General features: G+C 39.8%; 1 protein-coding gene across 4 annotated transcripts in view; it reads left to right on the forward strand.

The window, feature by feature from the left end:
- The window catches only part of SLC25A17 (solute carrier family 25 member 17), a 53,102-nt gene that overhangs the window by 20,979 nt on the left and 9,152 nt on the right, over positions 1-22,971 (forward strand). For 2 of the 4 annotated variants that reach the window (XM_061204906.1, XM_061204907.1), the window contains exons 2-5: positions 8,235-8,295; positions 11,080-11,146; positions 12,508-12,659; positions 21,956-22,072. In XM_061204906.1, the coding sequence (XP_061060889.1) occupies positions 8,235-8,295; positions 11,080-11,146; positions 12,508-12,659; positions 21,956-22,072 (397 nt within the window). Of the gene's footprint in view, positions 1-4,983; positions 5,089-8,234; positions 8,296-11,079; positions 11,147-12,507; positions 12,660-21,955; positions 22,073-22,971 lie in introns of those variants that run through there. The other 2 variants (XM_061204910.1, XM_061204908.1) reach the window with 2 other exon arrangements.

A 22,971-nucleotide genomic window follows, 5' to 3' on the forward strand; every position in this document is an offset into this window, starting at 1 on the left:
CATGTGTTTGTATTTTTTACAGATCTTTTCCTGTAATTGATATCTAGTCTCATAGCGTTGTGGTTGGAAAAGATACTTGATACGATTTCAATTTTTTAAAATTTACCAAGGCTTGATTTGTGACCCAAGATATGATCTATCCTGGAGAATGTTCCATGAGCACTTGAGAAAAATGTGTATTCTGTTGTTTTGGGGTGGAATGTCCTATAAATATCAATTAAGTCCATCTTGTTTAATGTATCATTTAAAGCTTGTGTTTCCTTATTTATTTTCATTTTGGATGATCTGTCCATTGGTGAAAGTGGGGTGTTAAAGTCCCCTACTATGATTGTGTTACTGTCGATTTCCCCTTTTATGGCTGTTAGTATTTGCCTTATGTATTGAGGTGCTCCTATGTTGGGTGCATAAATATTTACAATTGTTATACCTTCCTCTTGGATCGATCCCTTGATCATTATATAGTGTCCTTCTTTGTCTCTTGTAATAGTCTTTATTTTAAAGTCTATTTTGTCTGATATGAGAATTGCTACTCCAGCTTTCTTTTGATTTCCATTTGCATGGAATATCTTTTTCCATCCCCTCACTTTCAGTCTGTATGTGTCTCTAGGTCTGAAGTGGGTCTCTTGTAGACAGCATATATATGGGTCTTGTTTTTGTATCCATTCAGCCAGTCTGTGTCTTTTGGTGGGAGCATTTAATCCATTTACATTTAAGGTAATTATCGATATGTATGTTCCTATTCCCATTTTCTTAAATGTTTTGGGTTTGTTATTGTAGGTGTTTTCCTTCTCTTGTGTTTCTTGCCTAGAGAAGTTCCTTTAGCATTTGTTGTAAAGCTGGTTTGGTGGTGCTGAACTCTCTCAGCTTTTGCTTGTCTGTAAAGGTTTTAATTTCTCCATCAAATCTGAATGAGATCCTTGCTGGGTAGAGTAATCTTGGTTGTAGGTTTTTCTCCTTCATCACTTTAAGTATATCCTGCCACTCCCTTCTGGCTTGCAGAGTTTCTCCTGAAAGATCACCTGTTAACCTTATGGGGATGCCCTTGTGTGTTATTTGTTGTTTTTCCCTTGCCGCTTTTAATATGTTTTCTTTATATTTAATTTTTGATAGTTTGATTAATATGTGTCTTGGTGTGTTTCTCCTTGGATTTATCCTGTATGGGACTCTCTGTGCTTCCAGGACTTGATTAACTATTTCCTTTCCCATATTAGGGAAGTTTTCAACTATAATCTCTTCAAATATTTTCTCAGACCCTTTCTTTTTCTCTTCTTCTTCTGGGACCCCTATAATTCGAATGTTGGTGCGTTTAATGTTGTCCCAGAGGTCTCTGAGACTGTCCTCAGTTCTTTTCATTCTTTTTTCTTTATTCTGCTCTGCAGTAGTTATTTCCACCATTTTATCTTCCAGGTCACTTATCCGTTCTTCTGCCTCAGTTATTCTGCTATTGATCCCATCTAGAGTATTTTTAATTTCATTTATTGTGCTTTTCATCGTTGCTTGGTTCCTCTTTAGTTCTTCTACGTCCTTGTTAAATGTTTCTTGCATTTTGTCTATTCTATTTCCAAGATTTTGGATCATCCTTACTATCATTATTCTGAATTCTTTTTCAGGTAGACTACCTATTTCCTCTTCATTTGTTAGGTCTGGTGTGTTTTGACCCTGCTTCTTCATCTGCTGTGTGTTTTTCTGTCTTCTCATTTTGCTTATCTTACTGTGTTTGGGGTCTCCTTTTCACAGGCTGCAGGTTCGTAGTTCCCGTTGTTTTTGGTATCTGTCCCCAGTGGCTAAGGTTGGTTCAGTGGGTTGTGTAGGTTTCCTGGTGGAGGGAACTAGTGCCTGTGTTCTGGTGGATGAGGCTGGATGTTGTCTTTCTGGTGGGCTCGTCCACGTCTGGTGGTGTGTTTTGGGGTGTCTGTGGCCTTATTATGATTTTAGGCAGCCTCTCTGTTAATGGATGGGGCTGTGTTCCTGTCTTGCTAGTTGTTTGGCATAGGGTGTCCAACACTGTAGCTTGCTGGTCGTTGAGTGAAGCTGGGTCTTGATGTTGAGATGGAGATCTCTGAGAGATTTTCGCCGTTTGGTATTACGTGGAGCTGGGAGGTCTCTTGTGGACCAGTGTCCTGAAGTTGGCTCTCCCACCTCAGAGGCACAGCCCTGATGCCTGGCTGGAGCACCAAGAGCCTTTCATCCACACGGCTCAGAATAAAAGTGAGAAAAAATGGAAAGAAAGAAAGAAAGAGGATAAAATAAAATAAAATAAAGCAATTATAATAAAAAATAAGAAAAATTATTAAGAACAAATTTATTAAGAAAAAAATTTTTTTTAATTTTTAAAAATAGATTTATTAATTTTTTATACTAAAAATAAGAAAAAAATTATTAAAAAATTTATTAAGAAAAAAATTTTTTAATTTTTTAAAATAAAAACTGTGAAAAAACTTATTAAAAAAATTTTTTTTAATTTTTTTAAAAATAGAAAATAAGGAAAAAATTAAGAAAACATTTATTAGGGAAAAAAAAAATTTTTTTTAAGTAAAAAAAAAAAAAACGGACGGACCTAACCCTAGGACTAACGGTGAGAGCAAAGCTATACAGACAAAATCTCACCCAGAAGCATACACATATACACTCACAAAAAAAGGAAAAGGGGAAAAGTTAATATATCCTGCTCCCAAAGTCCACCTCCTAAATTTGGGATGATTCGTTGTCTATTCAACAGATGCAGGCACATCAAGTTGTTTGTGGAGCTTTAATCCGCTGTTTCTGAGGCTGCTGGGAGAGATTTCCCTTTCTCTTCTTTGTTCGTACAGCTCCCGGGGTTCAGCTTTGGATTTGAACCCGCCTCTGCGTGTAGGTCGCCTGAGGGCGTCTGTTCCCCACCCAGACAGAACGGGGTTAAAGGAGCAGCTGATTCAGGGGCTCTGGCTCAGTCAGGCCGGGGGGAGGGGGCGGTACGGAGGAGGCGGGGCGAGCCTGCGGCGGCAGAAGCCGGCGTGACGTTGCAGCAGCCTGAGGCGCGCCGTGCGCTCTCCCGGGGAAGTTGTCCCCGGATTACGGGAGCCTGGCCGTGGCGGGCTGCACAGGCTCCCGGGAGGGGCGGTGTGGAGAATGACCTGTGCTCGCCCACAGGCTTTTTGGTGGCGGCAGCAGCAGCCTTAGCGTCTCATGCCCGTCTCTGGGGTCCGCGCTGATAGCCGCGGCTCACGCCCGTCTCTGGAGTTCGTTTAAGTGGCGCTCTGAATCCCCTCTCCTTGCACGCCGCGAAACAAAGAGGCGAGAAAAAGTCTCTTGCCTCTTCGGCAGCTGCAGACTTTTTCTCGGGCACCCTCCCGGCTAGCTGTGGTGCGCTAGACCCTTCAGGCTGTGTTCACGCAGCCAACCCCAGTCCTCTCCCTGGGATCCGACCGAAGCCCGCGCCTCAGCTCCCAGCCCCCGCCCGCCCCGGCGGGTGAGCAGACAAGCCTCTCGGGCTGGTGAGTGCTGCTCGGCGCCGAGCCTCTGTGCGGGAATCTCTCCGTTTTTCCCTCTGCGTCCCTGTTGCTGTGGGATCCGCGCTGATAGCCGCGGCTCGCGCCCGTCTCTGGAGCTCGTTTAGGCGGCGCTCTGAATCCCCTCTCCTTGCGCGCCGCGAAACAAAGAGGCAAGAAAAATTCTCTTGCCTCTTCGGCAGCTGCAGACTTTTTCTCGGGCTCCCTCCCAGCTAGCACCGAAGCCCGAGCCCCAGCTCCCTGCCCCCGCCCGCCCCGGCGGCTGAGCAGACAAGCCTCTCGGGCTGGTGAGTGCTGGTCGGCACCGCTCCTCTGTGCGGGAATCTCTCCGCTTTGCCCTCCGCACCAATGTGGCTGCGCTCTCCTCCGTGGCTCTGAAGCTTCCCCCCTCTGCTACCCGCAGTCTCTGCCCACGAAGGGGCTTCCTAGTGTGTGGAAACCTTTCCTCCTTCACAGCTCCCTCCCACTGGTGCAGGTTCCGTCCCTATTCTTTTGTCTCTGTTATTTCTTTTTTCTTTTGCCCTACCCAAGTATGTGGGGATTTTCTTGCCTTTTGGGAGGTCTGACGTCTTCTGCCAGCGTTCAGTGGGTGTTCTGTAGGAGCAGTTCCACGTGTAGATGTATTTCTCATGTATCTGTGGGGAGGAAGGTGATCTCCGCGTCTTACTCTTCCGCCATCTTGCCCCTCCCCCCTCTGCCTTTATTTTAAAGCTGATTTTTAGTTCTATATTAGTAAATTTTTAAGTTTTAATTACAACAGTGGTTAAGTGTGTGGACTCTGGAGCCAGATGGACTACGTTCAAATACTGATTCTGCCACCTGCAAAGTGTATGACTTGAGAAAAGTTGCAAAACCTCTTAGTATCTTTTTCCTCATCTATAAAATGGAGAGAATAATAGTACTTAGCTCATATGGTTGTTGTGAGGATTCAATTTTTTTTTAAATTGAGATGTAACTCACATAACAAAATTAACCATTTTAAATTGTACAGTTCAGTGGTATTTAGTCTATTCACAATGTTGTGCAACCATCACCTCTATCTCATTCCAAAGCATTTTGAATAGATAAACAAAATGTCATATTATACATACAAGGGAATTTTACTCGGCCATAAAAAAGAAAGAACTGATACATACAAAGTGGATAAACTTTGAAAACACTGTGCTGAGTGAAAGAAGCCAGACACAAGAGGTCACATCTTGCATGATTGTTTTTATATGAAATGTCCAGAATATGTACATCTATAGAGACAGAAAGCAGATTAGTGGTTGTCAGGGCTGAGCGGAGGGGGAAGTGGGGCATGCCTGCTTAACAGGTACAGGGTTGTCTTCGTGGTGATGAAAATATTCTGGAACATGATACAGGTGGTGGTTACACAATATTATGAATGTACTAAATGTCACTGAATGGTATACTTTCAAGTGGTCAATTTTATGTTATGGGAATTCCACTTCAATTAAAAAAATAATAATAACAAAGCCCCTTGATCACTTAGACTCGCAAAATAAATCCTCGCAATGAACACCAAGGAGCCTGCTTAACCCTATGGGTTTCTACTCTTCTTTGTGGCCCCAAGGAGGTTCAGCTAATCATTTAAAGGGTACGTGTTATATTTTATTTTTTAATTTTTAAAATATTTTATATTTTAGTTAACAGTTCTAGGTATTTTGTAGTGTGTGGTCTATGCCAGCGTATTGCTGGCAGTGGAAACCCCCATTTCACCCTTACATCTTTAACTCTCACATTTAAACTTAGGTTTTTTTGCCAAAACCTGGAATAAATTCATGTGTGTATGTGTATATCCTCTTCTTAAATAGGGTAAAACTAGTAAGCTTTTTATTTCCTTGCCACTGCGCGCCCCTCCCCCTGCCTGTACTTGTTTACTGCCGCCAGCTTCCAGGAATTGTGGTGTAAAGGTGGCATGGGTTCTGGCAAGATGTGACAGTGGCTAGGTCTGAGCGTTTCTGCCCACCGCAGGCAAGTTCAGGTTTCCATATTCACAGTCACTGCCTGGGATGGGGCCTGCCTGGCTGTGGTGGTCACGGTACCAGCTAGTCAACCAGAAAGTCACCCCGGAGCGCCCTTCTGCTTCCCTGGGCTAGGCCCCACCATTTGCAGTAATCCTGTTTTATTAGTTTTCTATTGCTGTTGTAACAAGTTACCAGATTGAATGGTTTAAAACAACACAAGTTTAATATCTGTAGGTCTGTAGGTCAGAAGTCTGATGCACAGCTCACTGAACTAAAATTAAGGTGTCAACCGGGTCATGTTCCTTTCTGGAGGCCCTTAGGAGAAAATCCATTTCCTTGCTTTTTCTGCCTTCTAGAGGCTGCCCACATTCCTTGGCTAGTTGCCCCTTTGTCCATCTTAAAGCCAGCCATGATGGGTTGAGTCCTCCATTGCCTCACTCCCACCTACTCTTCCACTTTTTATTTTATTTTTTTTGGCTGCGTTGGGTCTTGGTTGCTGTGCGAGGGCTTTCTCTAGTTGCAGTGAGCGGGGGCTATTCTTCATTGCGGTGCGCGGGCTTCTCCTTGTGGTGGCTTCACGTTGAAGAGCACGGGCTCTAGGTGCGCGGGTTCAGTAGTTGTGGCTCGTGGGCTCTGGAGCGCAGGTTCAGCAGTTGTGGCTCACGGGCTTAGTTGCTCCGCAGCATGTGGGATCTTCCCAGACCAGGGCTCGAACCCGTGTCCCCTGCATTGGCAGGCGGATTCTTAACCACTGCGCCACCAGGGAAGACCTACTCTTCCACTTTTAAGGACCCTTATGATTACGTTGGGCCCACTCAGAAAATCCAGACTAAACTCCCTATTTTAAGATCAGCCAGTTAGCAGCCTGCCATGTAATGTAACATGTTCACAAGTACTGTGGATTAGAATGTGTTCGTCTTTCAGGGGGCCATTATTCTGCCTGCCATAGCTATCTTCTGTGCATTTCAGTCTGTGATTTCTTCTTTCAGAACAGCCTCACTCTGCTATTCTTTTAATTTCTGGTCCACCATTCAGACCCCTTTTGTTTTTCTATACAACACTTTTATATATAAATCTTCTCTCTCATTATTAGGGATTGGAATGGGGAGGAGGCAATGGTAGGTTTTCAGTTCACCATCTGGATCCAGTCTTTCCAGTACTAATACATTTTTAAGTGTTTTTTATTTTTACAGATTTGAGTTTTTTATGCTAGTCCTTGAGGAGGTAATAGACTTTTGAGCTCTGGACAGACTGTTCTCTTTATCTTGGTGTAAAATGTACTTTAAGGTTTCAAGGTAGGTAGGGCAGGGTCTTCTAAGTTAGGAAACTTCAGGTGTCTATTTAAAGCTGACAGGGAAGAGGGATGGAGGCGATCCAATTGTTTGAAAAAGTAGTTTCCAGGCAGGACTTTTCTGCATAGATGTGCTAGTACCACGTGATAGGAAGTAAAGGCCTTAATAACCTTGATAAGCGTTCTCCAGCTTTCCAGCCCCCATTTTTCTTGGAAATTGCCTGTAAGGTGAGCAAGGATGCCGGAAGAATAGATTTGTAGACTGTAAACCTTTACAGATCCAGTGTTTCTTGAAATATTAAGTATTATCTAGTTCTTACTAGGAAAGATCATTTATGTGGGAGCCATCTAAATTGTATAAATAACTGAAAGTAGAGTGAATTTAATAAACATTTATTTAAGAATCTATGGTATACAAAGAGATAAATGGATATTCTTACAATCCGGTGGAAGAGTTAGGTTTCACTGCAATATGAGTGCTCTAAGAGACATATAAACAAGTGCTGTGGGAACACAGAGGAACCTGATGGGTAGGGGTGGTAACATTTAATTTGAGTTTCGAAGAGTAACTAATAGGGGACAATACAGTGTTCTCCCTTGTCAAACAGGCTGATCTATTTAAATAGATAAGAGACCTAGCACATTTTTGTTCTTATCTGTAAAGTTGACCTAGTTTCCCATTGTTGTCATGATAAAAATATGTATGTTACTGTTATTATATCAGTAGCTTAAAACTTGACCTTATGCCTGAGAATATATACCACTGGGCCTGCATCTAGGTTGAGAACCATAAACCCACCTGGAGATATCATGCATGTAATTTTATCCCTAACTGTATACTTGTGGTTTTTATCTGTCATAGGGCCTTATGAATGAAAAGACTGGTTGTTGGCTTCTTTTTTTTTTCCAGTGATAATTTTTGTCGTGTTATCTTGGATAAATTATTTATAGAATTTTTAGCAAAGATATTGTCCCTCTTTTTTAAAACACGAGCAAACAGAACTATTTTAAAGAACAATATGATTCTTAAACCCCTTTTACTTTGTGGTGAATATATTGATTAAGCAGAGAGTATAGAAATACATATCTGTTTGATCACTAGGTTTTTTGGTTTCTGGGAGTATCAGAGGAGAGCATAGGAGCAGTAACTGACCAGTAAAAGGTTAAAAATCCATTTACCTGCTGTCTTTGACATGTGTCCTAGGTTGTAAATCCCTAAGTTTGTCATCTCCAGGGACCCACTACATTTTCTTTTTCAATATCAGAGAGAAAGAGATTTCTTCTGGAAAATTAAATATGTCTGTTCAAGTATGTAACTACAGAAGTTTGAACACTAATGATCCCAATAGATAAAAATATTCTGTATATTTGTTCACTGAAAATTTGATCTGACCCATTGATAATAATGAACTTTTGTTCATTTAAAAGTTGTGGCTCATTATTTTTGTGATACTGTAATGGCTAAAGGCTTTTCAAACTTTTCAGGGAAGCATGACAGCAATGACAGTATTTTTTCCCTTGGATACAGCTCGTCTTCGACTTCAAGGTAAGTATCTTATTGTCATCATATTCCTGTTCATTTGGTATCAGGAAGCAAACATACTTCTCTACTAAGTTCTAAGTTAACATAGGATTTTCCGTTTCATTAGAAATCTGTTGTCCATTTTCACTAACTTTAAATACTTTTATTTTTGATGTTTGTGAATGAGTCATAGCCTCAGCCATTTTCTAATCTGAGAGACCTGAGTGGGCTTGCATTAGTAATTTTGAATCATTACAGTTCATTCTTATAAACAATACGACTTTTGAAAGGCACAATGTAGAGATTTTTTTTTTTACTGGGGGTAGATTTTCTGGAAAGAGAACAGATAATAGGAAACATGGTGGAGCCAAATGCCATTGTCACTGCTCATGTAGGCACGTAGTCCTAGTCTCTCTCTTTCACTTTATAGGGCTATGCGACTTTCTGTAACTCCTGCTTGTTCTTTCCTCAGTATTTTTCAACTTGAAATTATAAACCTATGCCAGAACTTACATGAAGAGATAAGAGTAAGATTAGCTTTGAATAAACTAATTCCTATATTAAAATCCTTCATGACTACTATTTTTAATTAATTTTAGAGATTTTGGAAAGGTAATAATTTTATATGACTCCAAAACCAAAATACATAAAAAGATAGGCAGTACAGTGAAAAATCTCACTCTAGACTGTCTCCTTTTCTCTCCCCTGTAGATAATGTCTTTATTAGTCTCTCAAAGAGCCCTGAGAGTTTCTTTATGTAGAAAAACAAGCAAATAATATATATTCTCAATTTCCTCTCTTTATTACTCAAAAAGCATACTTTTCACACTGTTCCATATCTTGCATTTTTCACTTAACAGCATTTTTTAAATATCTTTATTGGAGTATAATTGCTTTACAATGGTGTGTTAGTTTCTGCTATACAACAAAGTGAATCAGCTATATGTATACATATATCCCCATATCCCCTCCCTGTTGAGACTCCCTCCCACCTTCCCTATCCCACCCCTCTAGGTCGTCACAAAGCATCAAGCTGATCTCCCTGTGCTATGCAGCAGCTTCCCACTAGCCATCCATTTTGCATTTGGTAGTGTATATATGTCAATGCTACTCTCTCACTTCGTCCCAGCTTCCCCTTCCTCCCCATGTCCTCAAGTCCGTTCTCTACGTCTGGGTCTTTATTCCTGCCCTGCCACTAGGTTCATCAGTACCGTTTTTTTAGATTCCATATATGTGTGTTAGCATACGGTTTTTTTTTTTCTTTTTCTGACTTACTTCACTCTATATAACAGACTCTAGGTCCATCCACCTCATTACAAATAACTCTATTTTGTTCCTTTTTATGGCTGAGTAATATTCCATTGTATATATATGCCACACCTTTATCCATTCATCTGTCGATGGACATTTAGGTTGTTTCCATGTCCTGGCTACTGTAAATAGTGCTGCAATGAATATTGTGGTACATGTATCTTTTTGAATTATGGTTTTCTCAGGGTATATGCCCAGTAGTGGAATTGCTGGGTCATATGGCAGTTCTATTTTTAGTTTTTTAAGGAACCTCTATACTGTTCTCCATAGTGGCTGTATCAATTTACATTCCCACCAACAGTGCAGGAGGGTTCCCTTTTCTCCACACCCTCTCCAGCATTTATTGTTTCTAGATTTTTTTAAAAATAAATTTAATTAATTAATTAATTTATTTTTGGCTGCGTTGGGTCTTCGTTGCTGCGTGCAGGCTTTCTCTAGTTGTGGCAAGCGGGGGCTACTCTTCGTTGCGGTGCGTGGGCTTCTCATTGCGGTGGCTTCTCGTTGCAGAGCACGGGCTCTAGGTGCACAGGCTTCAGTGGTTGTGGCACGCAGGCTCAGTAGTTGTGGCTCGTGGGCTTAGTTGCTCCACAGCATGTGGGGTCTTCCTGGACCAGGGCTCGAACCCGCGTCCCCTGCATTGGCAGGCGGATTCTTAACCACTGTGCCACCAGGGAAGTCCCCATATGCTAATTTGTTTCTGTAAGTTCTATGGGATAAATTCCCAGAAGTGGGATTGTTTGATCAAAGGGCAAATGTTTGTAATTTTGATAGTTATTGTTAGATTGCCTTGTACAGGGGTTTCCTAATTTGCCATCCCATGAGCCATACAGGTACCAATTTTAATTCTTAAGAAATCGGTTCATTTTCCTATTTTTATGTTCTCAAAATAGTCTTCAGATATGGGTAGGAAATTTGAAGTTAATTAAGGTAGGTTTTGTTTTCATTTAGAATGCCAAAAAAAGCAGAGTTCCCATCTTTTTGAGACCTTTTATTTTTTTAGATTAGGGAACAGAGCACAAGGTTAAAACTTTGCAAACTTGAATTTTAATCCCGGCTGTGCTGCCAACTACATGTGTCCTTCACAGCTTTGTGTCTGTAACCTCGTCTCTGAAAGGGAAATAGTAATTTATTTCCTCTCTACTTTGTAAGATATTAAGATAAAAAGGAGAATATATAACTTTGAAAAAAAAACTAGAGAGCCCTATGAAATATAAGAAATAAATTTCTCCTGTTACATCTTTTACTTTGGAAATTAGGTATTGAATTAAAACGCTTTATGGTTCATGAATAACAGATGAAACCATGGAATCAATAGTAGGGAATTTAGCACATGGGAACACAGGAGGATCATTGAGTTCTGAGGCAAACTAGGGAGCTCAAAGAATAGGGTGAGAGATTGCTCAGGTGAGGTAAATGGCATTTCAGTGAAACTTGCTGATGCTGAAGATAACAATTCTCACAGGATTTAGTTTAAACATGTACTCTTTGGTCTTGTAGTTGATGAGAAAAGAAAGTCCAAAACGACACACATGGTGCTCCTGGAGATCATTAAAGAAGAAGGCCTGTGAGTACTACCTTGTTCATCTTTGTTAGGTAGAGCAGCTCATTAGGAGATTCCTGGGCGTCCATCCTACCTACACTCACTTTCTATCCATTCCCAAAGCCTCACAGTGTTGTGAATTTGTAATTGCCTGACTTGTAAGTAGATACATAGTTGTTTTCATTTCCTTAAAGTTCTGTGGTTGACCATTTTGATTCTCGATCATGGAGTCTTACATGAAACCAATGAACAATAAACTGAAAAAGGTAATAGTTGTTTAGCTCATTCCTATCAGATGCATTCAGACCTGTGTAACTTTTTAAAAACTTTTTATTTGGAAATAATTTCAAATTTACAAAAAGTTGCAAAACTAAAATAGTACAAAGAATACCAGTATGTGCTTTAACCAGATTGACCTGTTGTTAACACTCTTCCGTTTGTGCTCATGCTTTCTCCCTCCCTTCCCCACTCCCTCCTTCTTTCTTTACTACACAGACACATACACACACCACACACAGATTTTTTTCAGAATTAATTTGAGAGTACATTACATACCATACATCAAAGCCCCTTACCCCTATGACTGACATTTTCAAAGATGTGGACCTTCTCCCCTTATTTTTCCTTAAATAAAATTTTTCTCACTTTAAGTTTGCCTCATGTTTCTTCATGATTAGATTGAGTCTATGCATTCTTGGCCAGAATAATGTATAGGTGAAATTGTGTCTTCCTCAGGATGTCACATTGGAGTCACATATTGTCTACTTGCCCTTCATTGGTTAATTACGATTTCTTAGATTCAAGTTAGCACTGAATAATTTTATTTTTCCTCTTTTGCAACTATAAGCAGTCTATGAGGAAATACTTAATTTAGTATCATACAGACTCAGAAATTCAATAGTTTACAATTAATTACTTAATTATTTTGGTGCTCAAATTGTCCCAGGTGTGGCCAGTGTGAGTTCCTTCAGTCTGATTCCTGTGCCCTTATAACATGCCCCCATCACTTTTTTTTTTTGCACTTCTATATTTACTTCATTTTAAATGTTCTAGCCCTGTAATAAAATGTGAATGATGCTATATTAACTAACAGCCATGAGGAAATTGTCTTTAGTTTTATGTAGTAATTTACTAAAGGAAATTGAGGGGGGAAATCAGTAAATCAGTCATAGAATGTATATTGTTTCTTTGGTATCGTTAATGCTAGAAAAGATTTCTTGGTTTGGGCATCCTCAGAATGTAGAATATGTGTACAGTTTGGAGTACCTTGTAGTGTAGGAGTGAACTTTGAGAATATGTGAATGATGATCAGCCTTTTCTAGGACTCTCATTTCTAGTGCCTTTTGTTCAGCATTTTTACTTTGCTTATTATGTTCTTCCCCTAGCCTGGCACCATATCGAGGGTGGTTTCCAGTTATCTCCAGTCTCTGCTGCTCCAATTTTGTCTATTTCTACACTTTTAATAGCCTCAAAGCAGTCTGGGTCAAAGGTCAACATTCTACTACTGGAAAAGATCTGGTAGTTGGATTTGTTGCAGGTAACGAAGTTTTCTGAATATAAGATATTTTTATATTTTATTGTTTATATTGTGGTCCATATACCCCCTGAGAGGTTATTTTAACACAAAGTAATGCTACAAAGAATGTAATTCGTTTTCTGACTTGACTCTGTGTGTGTGTGTGTAGTAAAAATGCATAACATAAAATTTACCATCTTAACAATTTTTAAGTGTACATTTCAGTAGTAGGTTTACTTACATTACTGTGAAACAGATCTCCAGAACATTTTCATTTTATAAATGAGAAGTTCTGTACCCACTAAATAACAACTCCCCTTTCCACCCTCCCCCCCAGCTCCTGGTAACCACAATTCTACTTTCTGTTTCTATGAATGTGACTACTTTAGATGCCTCATATAAGTGGAATCATGCAGTATTTGTCTTTTTGTGACTGGTTTATTTCATTCAACATAATATGTACTCAAGGTTCATTCATATTGTAGGATGTAACAGGATTTCCTTGTTTTTTAAGGGTGAATAATATTCTATTGTATGTATATACCACATTTTGTTTATCCATTCATCTGTTGATGGACATTTGAGTTGTTTCCACCTCCTGGTTACTGTGAATAGTTGCTGCTATGAACATGGGTTGTATGAATAGCTCTTTGAGTCCCTGCTTTCAATTCTTTTTGGATATATTCCTAGAAGTGAGATTGCTGGATCATATGGTGGTTCTTTTTTTAATTTTGAGAGGAACTACCATACTGTTTTCCACACTGGTTGCACTATTTCAAAATCCTACCAGCAGTTGGTTCCAGGTTCTCCACATCCTTACCAACACTTGTTATCTTCTGTTTTTTCTATAGTAGCCATCCTAATGAGGGCGAAGTGATAGTTCACTGTGGTTTTGATTTGCATTTCTCTGATGATTAGTGATGTTGAGCATCTTTGGAGAAATGTCTATTCAAATCTTTTGCCCATTTTTTGAGTTATTTGATTTTTTGTTGTTGTTGAACTATAAGTTTTTTTTTTTTTAATTTTATTTATTTATTTTTGGCTGTGTTGGGTCTTCGTGCGAGGGCTTTCTCTAGTTGCGGCAAGCGGGGGCCACTCTTCATCGCGGTGCACGGGCCTCTCATTATCGCGGCCTCTCTTGTTGCGGAGCACAGGCTCCAGATGCGCAGGCTCAGTAATTGTGGCTCACGGGCCCAGTTGCTCCACGGCATGTGGGATCTTCCCAGACCAGGGCTCGAACCCGTGTCCCCTGCATTGGCAGGCAGATTCTCAACCACTGCGCCACCAGGGAAGCCCTATAAGTATTCTTTATGTATTCTGGATATTAGCCCCTTATCAGATATATGATTTGCACATATTTTCTCCCGTTCTGTAGGTCGCCTTTCACTCTGTTGATATGTCCTTTGATGCTCAAAAGTTTTTAAGTTTGATATTGTGCCATTTGCATATTTTTCCTTTTTTACCTGTGCTTTTGGTGTCATGTCCAAGAAATCATGCTGAGTTTAATGCCATGAAAGCTTTTCTCCTATGTTTTCATCTAGGAGTTGTATAGTTTAGGTCTTTAATCCATTTAGAGTTAATTTCTGTGTGTGATGTAAGATAAGGATCCAACTTCATTCTTTTGTATGTGGAAATCCAGTTTTCCTAATACCATTTGTTGATGTGACTAGACTGTCCTTTCCCCTGAATTAATCAGGGTTTTATTAAAGAGATGGGAAAAAAGTAGATCTCTTTCCTATGGGTTTTTTGTGTTTATCTAGTCTGTGTCTAAATTAATTTATTTAAATGTTGCATGTTTAGTGTTAGTATTTTGTGGACTCACTTATTGATATATTCTTTGAAAAATTACTGATTTGGGAGCCACACAGTTGAATAATGTAAATGTCCATTTGAAATGAAAATGATTTGATTGAAAAATAGTTACCAGGCCAGTAGTATTCATGGCCCCCAATTTTTCCTCTTCACCTATATGAGACCACTGCTGTTCTTTTATTTGGTCTCTGAGCCTTTCTTATGCTTAATACTCTCATTTTAGTCTTAAGTTGATTTTGATATAATAAACTTTCACTTGGACCAAATTTTTTTTATTGAGATATAATTGACATAATATTCTATTAGTTTCAGGTGTACGACATAATGATTCAATATTTGTGTATAATGTGAAATGATCACCACAAGAAGTCTGGTTAACATCCATCATCACAGATGTTTACAATTTTTTTTCTTTTCTTGTGGTGAGAACTTTTAAGATCGACTCTCAGCAACTTTCAAATATGCAGTTCAGTATTATTAAGTATTGTCACCTTGCTGTACATCACATCCCCATGACTGACTTATTTTATAACTGGAAATTTGTGCCTTTTGACCACCCTCACCCCCAACCCCCGCCAGACCAACTTTCACGTAAAGAGTTTAACACACAGGGTTCCATTTTCTGAGGTAATAAATGAATACTTGTAGGTAGGTCACTCAGAATAGAAATCTGGAAGTCTTCATAGAGGGTGCTGTCTTACCCTCCGTGTCTGCCTGGTTTTCATGAACCATCAGTCTGTCTCTTAAATATCTCTTGAATCCATTCCCTCGTCTCCATGTCCATAGCCATTTCCCAAAATCAAGTGCCATCATCTCTCACTTGGACCATTGCTCTGTTCTGATCTCTTTGCCTCTCAAGTCTTTCTCACTAACATACTTTGCATAGTTCTGCTTCAAGTAGCCTTTCTAGAAGAATGGTTTTCAAACAGTGTCATAATTCAAAGAACTCAAGTTTGAGATTTGTTCAGTTGAAAAAGTATCAGAATAGATCCAACCTGAAGAGGAGGAATCTTCTTTTTTACATAATTGCAACAAATGGCAATCTGGTATGATCTTTTATACTTGAGACCAAGTATTGGTAATACCTTGATTTTAATACTTTTTTGGTTTTTTTTTTTGCCCGTGCTGTGTGGCATGTGGCATGCAGGATCTTAGTTCCCCGACCAGGGGTCAAACCCGTGTCCCCTGAATTGGAAGTGCAGAGTCTTATCCACTGGACCGCCAGGGAAGTCCCTTAATACTTTTTAGATTACTGTGGTTCATATGTATTTACATTTAAAAGGTTATGACTCACTGTCAGAGACTAACTCATATAACTTCCCATGAAACTACTAGTTTATGAAATATATGATTAAATCTTCTCCTTTTTAGGTGTCCAAAGTTGTTTGTTTGCTGTATCTGGCATCCCATTATCTACTAGGTACACACAACCCCTTGTTATTCTCTCTCACTGTGCTCTGCTCATTTTCTTTCTAACTCTTATGCAGTTTATAATTACAATAGATCCTCCCATACCTAAAACAGCTAGACTGGTATGGTAGGGCAGTTAGTTTTAAAAAGTCAGTGGAAGTAGGGACTATCATAAATAGCCTACATGCCTTAAGTATTTTATTTTAACCCAAGATATGTGAATATATACTTCTCCAATTTTTTGTATGGCCAAGGCATATCCACTCACTGATGGAAGTTTTGCGCTTTTTTTCTTGTATAACCCATACCTGTAAATGCTTTGCCTACTGTAACAGATATGACTGACATAAGCAGGTTTGAGAAAAGACATAATTCACTCCTGGTAAGCCTAAACCCCTGTGGGATGGAAGTAGAAGAGCACGGGTACACTAGGGAGTAGCCTACTGGCCGCAGGTATCAGCGTGCTGTGGCATCTGTCGGTGTGTCCTGTAAAGGGAAAGAGGAACACAGGTTTATCTGGTGAATCCATTATATGGAACTGGTTAAAAGAGATCCCACTGTATTAATATCTTTCTAATTCACTTATATTCTGAAATGTTTTCTTGTGAGCATGAGAAAAGAATAGAATTACGCTTGACGTACAGGGAGAACCCGTGGGTCTGTGTTGATTGTGAACATCATCTGTTACATGTCTTGTCAGAGAAATGATTGAGAACTGCTATTCTAATATCCGAATCTGATTATGTTATGCCCAGCTTCAAACCCTTCAGTGTCTGCCGCTTGCATGTAGGATGGAGTCGCGGCTCCCTCAGCAGAAAAGGCCCCCGTCGTACAGGTGCAGGATAAGAGCCTAACATACGGGATCTGCTGTGATACCGCTTACCTCCCTATCTTGGTCTTTTCTGTTCCTGTTCTCCTGTGCCAAACTGTGATTCCTTGAATAGACCGAGCCCTTAGTTAACTTCATTCCTCTACAGCAGCTGTTGTCAGTCTGAAGCAGCCTTACTGCTTTTTTAAATCTTATTAACTCCTAGTCATCCTTTTATTCTCATCTCAAGCCACCTTCTCTTCAGGAAGCCTTCCCTGTTTCTCATGTCCACCACCCCCAAGTTTTGTTCTGGGTTAGATGCCTACCCTCTGTGCTCCAGCTCTGTATATACCTCTGTCTCAGTGCTTACTCTGCTGGATAACAATAGTCTGCATATTTGTCTTTATCTTTTACTAGACAGTGAACTCCTTAAGGGCAGAGACTACATTTTTTTAAATCTCTGTATCCCCAGTGCCTGATACACAGAAGGTGCTGATTAAATGTTGAATGAATGAATTCAATTTAAAGGACCACTCCTCCTGTAATCTTCATCATTTTACTAGTTGCCCTACCAAAAGTCTTGAATTCATCCTCTTTCTCTTTGACCCTGCCTCCAGTCTGTGAGCAGATCCTATTGCCTGTTTCTTCATATGGTTTCTAGAATTCAGCCCCTTCCCCCACTACCACCTGTGTCCAAACCACCACTAAATCTTGCCAGGATTATCTTCAGAGCCTCCTAACTGATGTCCTGCTTCCTCCTTTGTCCCCCTCAATATGTATTCAACACAGCAGCCAGTGTGATCATGTTAAAACATAAGTGAGGGCTTCCCTGGTGGCGCAGTGGTTAAGAATCTGCCTGCCAATGCAGGGGACACGGGTTCGAGCCCTGGTCCAGGAAGATCCCACACGCCACGGAGCAACTAAGCCCGTGCGCCACAACTACTGAGCCTGCGCTCTAGAGCCTGCGAGCCACAACTACTGAGCCCGCGTGCCCCAACTACTGAAGCCCATGCATCTAGAGCCCATGCTCCGCAACAAGAGAAGCCACTGCAGTGAGAAGCCCGCGCACCGCAACAAAGAGTAGCCCCCGCTCACCGCAACTAGAAAAAGCCCGCGCGCCGCAACGAAGACCCAACGCAGCCAAAAATAAATAAATAAAATAAATAAATTTAAGAAACATAAGTGAGATTGTATTATTTCTCTGTTCAAAGGACTCCAATTGCTTCCCTTCTCACTCAGAGTAAAAGCCAGAGTCCTTACCTTGTCCTACAAAGCCCTGTGTCACCTGGCCCGCCCGTTCTCCTCACTCACCCCACTGCAAGCCTCACTGACCTCTTCTCCAGGAACACTCCTGGCATGCTTCTGCCTCGTGGCCTGTGTACCTGCTGTTTCCTCTGCCTGGTTACTGCGTGGTTCACTCCCTCACCTCCTTTAAGGTCTTTCCCTAAATGGCCACACTGTTGAAAATGGTGCCCCTTTCTACCCCGCAAAACTTTATCCCCCTTCTCTGCTTAAATTTTCTCCTTAACCTTATCCTCTAACATACTACATATTTTACTCATTTATTCTGTCTTACACCATTAGAACATAAGCTTGAAAAGGACAGGGATTTTCATTTTTTATTTACTTCTGTATCATCAGCACCTACTTAGCACATACTAGACACACAATACGTATTTGATGAGCAGACCATGGATGACTGACTTGCAGGTCATAAACATTTACTTATCCTAAAATACGCATAAAGTTATTTAAGAATTGCTAATTCATACCTCAGATAAAAAAACACCTATTAGCTAGTTTTATGTGTTTCCAGTTGCTTTTAGAAGGTAGGTTTAATATCAGTAAAAATAAAATTTCTAACAGCTCTTGTAAAAAATAGGCTATTGGGGTGAGAATGAATTCCTATCTTTTGAGATTTTCAAAAATAAAGTGAATAATCACCTGGTGATTGGATTAGATGAGTGGATCCACAGGGAACATATGACCATGTCTGGAGACATTTTTGGTTGTCACAACTGGAGGATGCTACTGGCATCTAGTGGTAGAAGGCCAGGGATACTGCTAAACATCCTACACAATTGCACCCCTGCCCTGCCCCAAACTAATAATTATCCAGTCCCAAATGTCAATAGTGTCACAATTGAGAGACCCTTGATCAAATGAATTTTATAGTCCTTTATAATTCTGTGATTCTCCGATTATAGGTCCTCTCTTCTTCTGAAGGTAGGGAATTCCTTGGAAATCACTTTTGCGAGTTTTAAACTCCTCATAACATGTTTTTATATCTTAATGCTTACCGCATTTTTACAATAATTAAAACAGCTTTTTCTCTTCCTGCTGTGAACCCTGTCATTGTGTTACAGTCACTGTAGGAATGAGTTTCATTATCGCCAGGGAGAACTAGGAGCAGTATTATTGTTACTCCACTTCTTCTAGGAACTTAGAGAGTTATTACTATTTATTTTATTTTCACAGAAGAAAACCCAAATAGCTTAATACCCTGGGGAAGAATTTGAGAGCAGAACCTTACAGATAACTTAAATGAAGATGATACTTGCCATTTTTATGAAATTGGAATTTTTATCAATAACTCTTTTTGAATGCCAATGGTGTTATCATTGTTGTGACAGTTGAAGTTAATTTCCTGTCCTTAGGCCTTAAATCTGGTAAGGCAGGTTTGTTCCTGTAGTGTATCAAGTTGCATTCCTTTGTAAGGAGCCAAGCACTTAGATTTATGACCCTGATCTGCCATTTTCTTATCTCAGTGGTCATTGCACGTGTTCCCCAGAAGTGCACCCAATTAACATTCTCCATTTTTGTTTTCTGTCCTTAACTCAGGAGACTCACTACTAATAAAACTTTGTTTTTAAGATTTCAGAAGTAAATAGCTGTGTTTCAATTATCCTTGAATCAGTGAGTGATTTTAGTGAGTGTGTTCAGTTACTGTTCTTCATCTTTTAGCTTTGGTTCTGTTTTCTTATAAATGATTTTTTATGAAGAAAGAAAATAGAATCATTTGAATTGGAAGAAAAACAATTTCCTGTTCTTAAGTAGGTAAGGTATTAGTATTCCCATCTTAGAGCTGAAGTAACAGCCATGGCTTGGAACTGGCAGAAGAATTTTCTACACATAAATAAGCAGACAGCTTGCTTTATCCTGCAGCCGTATCCATCGTGCTTTAGTCAGAGTCGGAATCACTCATCATGTTCGTTTGCAGCTTGTTTTTCCTCCATGGAATGTTGTCCTTTGCTTGATTATATAGGTTGCAAGTTTTTAGTAAAGTTTGGATCCTCAGGTATTTTCCCAGAACTCATAAAATGATAGTGGTTAAAAAATACCTCTCCATCTATTTTGGCTTAGAGGATTAAAGAACTTCTCAGATAAAAAGCTTTGAAATACAAAATGTTCTTACAAGGACTTTATATTCTCTTATTTAAATAATGTGATGCATTTTTGTACTTGACAATGTCCTTAGAATCCTCTCCATCTTTCAGCCTGTGTTAATAATGGGGATGTGTAAGCAGAATTTTGAATAGTGGCTAAATCTTAATCTTTGCTGCATTGCCTCTGAAATGTTTTGTGTGTGCCTACCTCTTGAATAGAACATGAACGGAATTTTGATTTCCAAAGAATTTATTTAATGGGCAACCTATTTCATTTGTTTAGAAAGGTATGTACACTGCGCCTGTCTACAGTATCCACAGAAGCTTGTGATCTCTGGTTCTGAGCTCTCCTGTCTTCATCTTAAAAAAAAAAAAGCGGTAGACTGCTCAGTAGCACTTTCTAGTCTGATTTTTCTGGCTGTTGATTTTTTTTTTGTTAAGTGATGTGTACATTATATTGCATAGGAATACATTATAAAGTCTGGGCAAATGGGCGTGTATTGATAGTCTTCTATCTTGGCCTCTTGGGCACTGGTGCTTTTGTAAAATGAGACTAGCAAGAATCTCTAGTTAAGACTTTTTCAGATTATGATCAATGCCTCAAGTGATAATGTATGACTATACTGAGTCATAACTAAAGATGACTCCTTTGTGTTATGTGAAAAAATATAACAAATACAACTTATAAAATTATTTGATAATGCCTTTTATTTTGAGAAATGTGTTCTCACAATGTTTCTAAGAGAGAGGTGCCAAAATATCTTACTTTTGAAACTGCATTCAGCTAATGAAAATTTAGAATTTGAATTTCCTGGTGTTTTCACCAAGCTTAGCCTTCGTGCTTTCTATATATAGTATGTTTTGAGACTCCTTAAATCAAAACATTCTTAATCATGTTGTATTTAAGCGGCTTTTAGTAAAAGAAGATTTCTCTTCCTTATAATTGTGCCTCTTGGTTCTTCAGAGTATGGCTAGAGCCAGATAGCTTGATATACCATTGTTTGCTGAGTTTGCTCATGAGTTTACTTGTTAAGTATTTATTTAACAAACATTTATAAAGTATATACTGTGTGTCAGGCACTTTGTTACAAGTCTGTCTGGTATTTTTCTCTAATCATTTCAGGACTGATGAGGAATATTTTAATAACTCAAGGTGGTGTTAAATTGGGATCATGTGTTTTCAAAAAAGAAGCACCTGGCTCATTATATTGTTCCACTCTGAGGCCACCTTGGGCGGCCAAGATCCCCATCCTTAAACTTGTAAGGATTATGATGCTTGTGAAACTGTTTCAGGTGTTTTTGTGATGGTTCATAACTACTGCTTGCTGCCTGCCTATCCTAATTCCCCAAGTGATGAAGAACTCTTCTGTGAGCCTTCAGTCCCTGTTGAAGCACTTTCAAATGTCACACTTTCTCTCATTTATTGTCCTAGATCCATACTCACTTAAAACCATGTGAGCTACTTACATGAGAGTTGTAAATTGTGTGTTTTATGTGATATTGTCATGGACTTATTTAGCATGTGATCAACAAGTCACTTCCCTGTCTTAAAGCTGTTTTTAAAAACTGTACTTAGAACTATATCAAAATTGCTACTTTGGTGGTTATATAAATTGACAAACAGATTGCCTCCTGTTATACAAATGAGGAAACTCAGTACTCTCTTCATGTGGAGAAGTACTGCTGCCAGCCATTCTGCTATCAGCAAGGCTTCTGAATTGCTTCTAACAGTAGTGGCTTGTGTTGTACCCTGGCACAAAGGGACACCTTACCTTAGGTCTCCTAGTAGGTCAGTGGCAGAAGTATAACTGAAACATTGGTGTGTAGCTTTAACATAAGACAGCAAAGCTTTAAAGGTTACATTTTGCTTTCCCTTTGTCTCTCCCCCTTTCTTTTTAAAGGAGTGGTGAATGTGCTGCTAACAACTCCACTCTGGGTAGTAAACACCAGACTGAAGCTGCAAGGGGCAAAATTTAGGAATGAAGACATTGTACCAACCAACTACAATGGTATTATTGGTGAGTGTCTCTTGGGTGAGTTCCTTTTTAAAGATTTTCTTTTCTCTTTGTATCTGGAATTTATCACCATGATAATGCTACAACCTCAAATCTCAGTGCCCAACAGTAAGTATTTGCTTAGCTCATGTGTCTCTGGATTGACAGGGATTTGACTCATCTAGGCTGACTCCAGCCCAGGAGTCTCAGCTCCTTGTGTCTAGGAGTCTCAGCTCCATGTGTCTAGGGGTCTCAGCTCCATGTGTCTCTCTTCCTTTTCCTGGGACCAACCTGAGCATATTCTTCTCTTGGTGATGGCAAAAGCACAAGAGGACATGCCCAATCATACAAGCATATTTCAAGCCCCTGTTTGCATTTTGTCTGCTAACATACTCTTTGCCAAAGCACAACCAATGGCCAAGCCCCAAGATAAGGGGTAGAGAAATATACCCATGGAGTATATCCCATGGAGCATAGGTGGGAGGGGATGAATATTTCTGAAGAGCAATCTGCTACTTTTTTTTCCCTAGTGTTTTCTTTAGATAAAGATACCAGATTAGCATCTGATATCTTTGTGCTTCTGCTTTTTAATAGTATTACATTGCCAGGTTCTCCTTTCCCATGCTTCCATCTTTGTAATGAGAACAGTGGTTTTCTTATAAGGCAATCCTATAAAATGGACTCCAGAGAACTATCTAATCTTCTTCTTTTTTTAATAAATTTATTTATTTATTTATTTTGGCGGCATTGGGTCTACGTTGCTGTGCACGGACTTTTTCTAGTTGCAGCGAGCAGGGGCTACTCGTTGTTGCGGTGCGTGGGCTTCTCATTGTGGTGGCTTCTCTTGTTGCGGAGCAGGGCTCCAGGCACGTGGGCTTCAAGAGCTGTGGCACGCAGGCTCAGTAGCTGTGGCTTGTGGGCTC

This window comes from Eubalaena glacialis, chromosome 11, assembly GCF_028564815.1.
Source record: "Eubalaena glacialis isolate mEubGla1 chromosome 11, mEubGla1.1.hap2.+ XY, whole genome shotgun sequence".
NCBI classification, from domain to species: Eukaryota; Metazoa; Chordata; class Mammalia; order Artiodactyla; family Balaenidae; genus Eubalaena; species Eubalaena glacialis.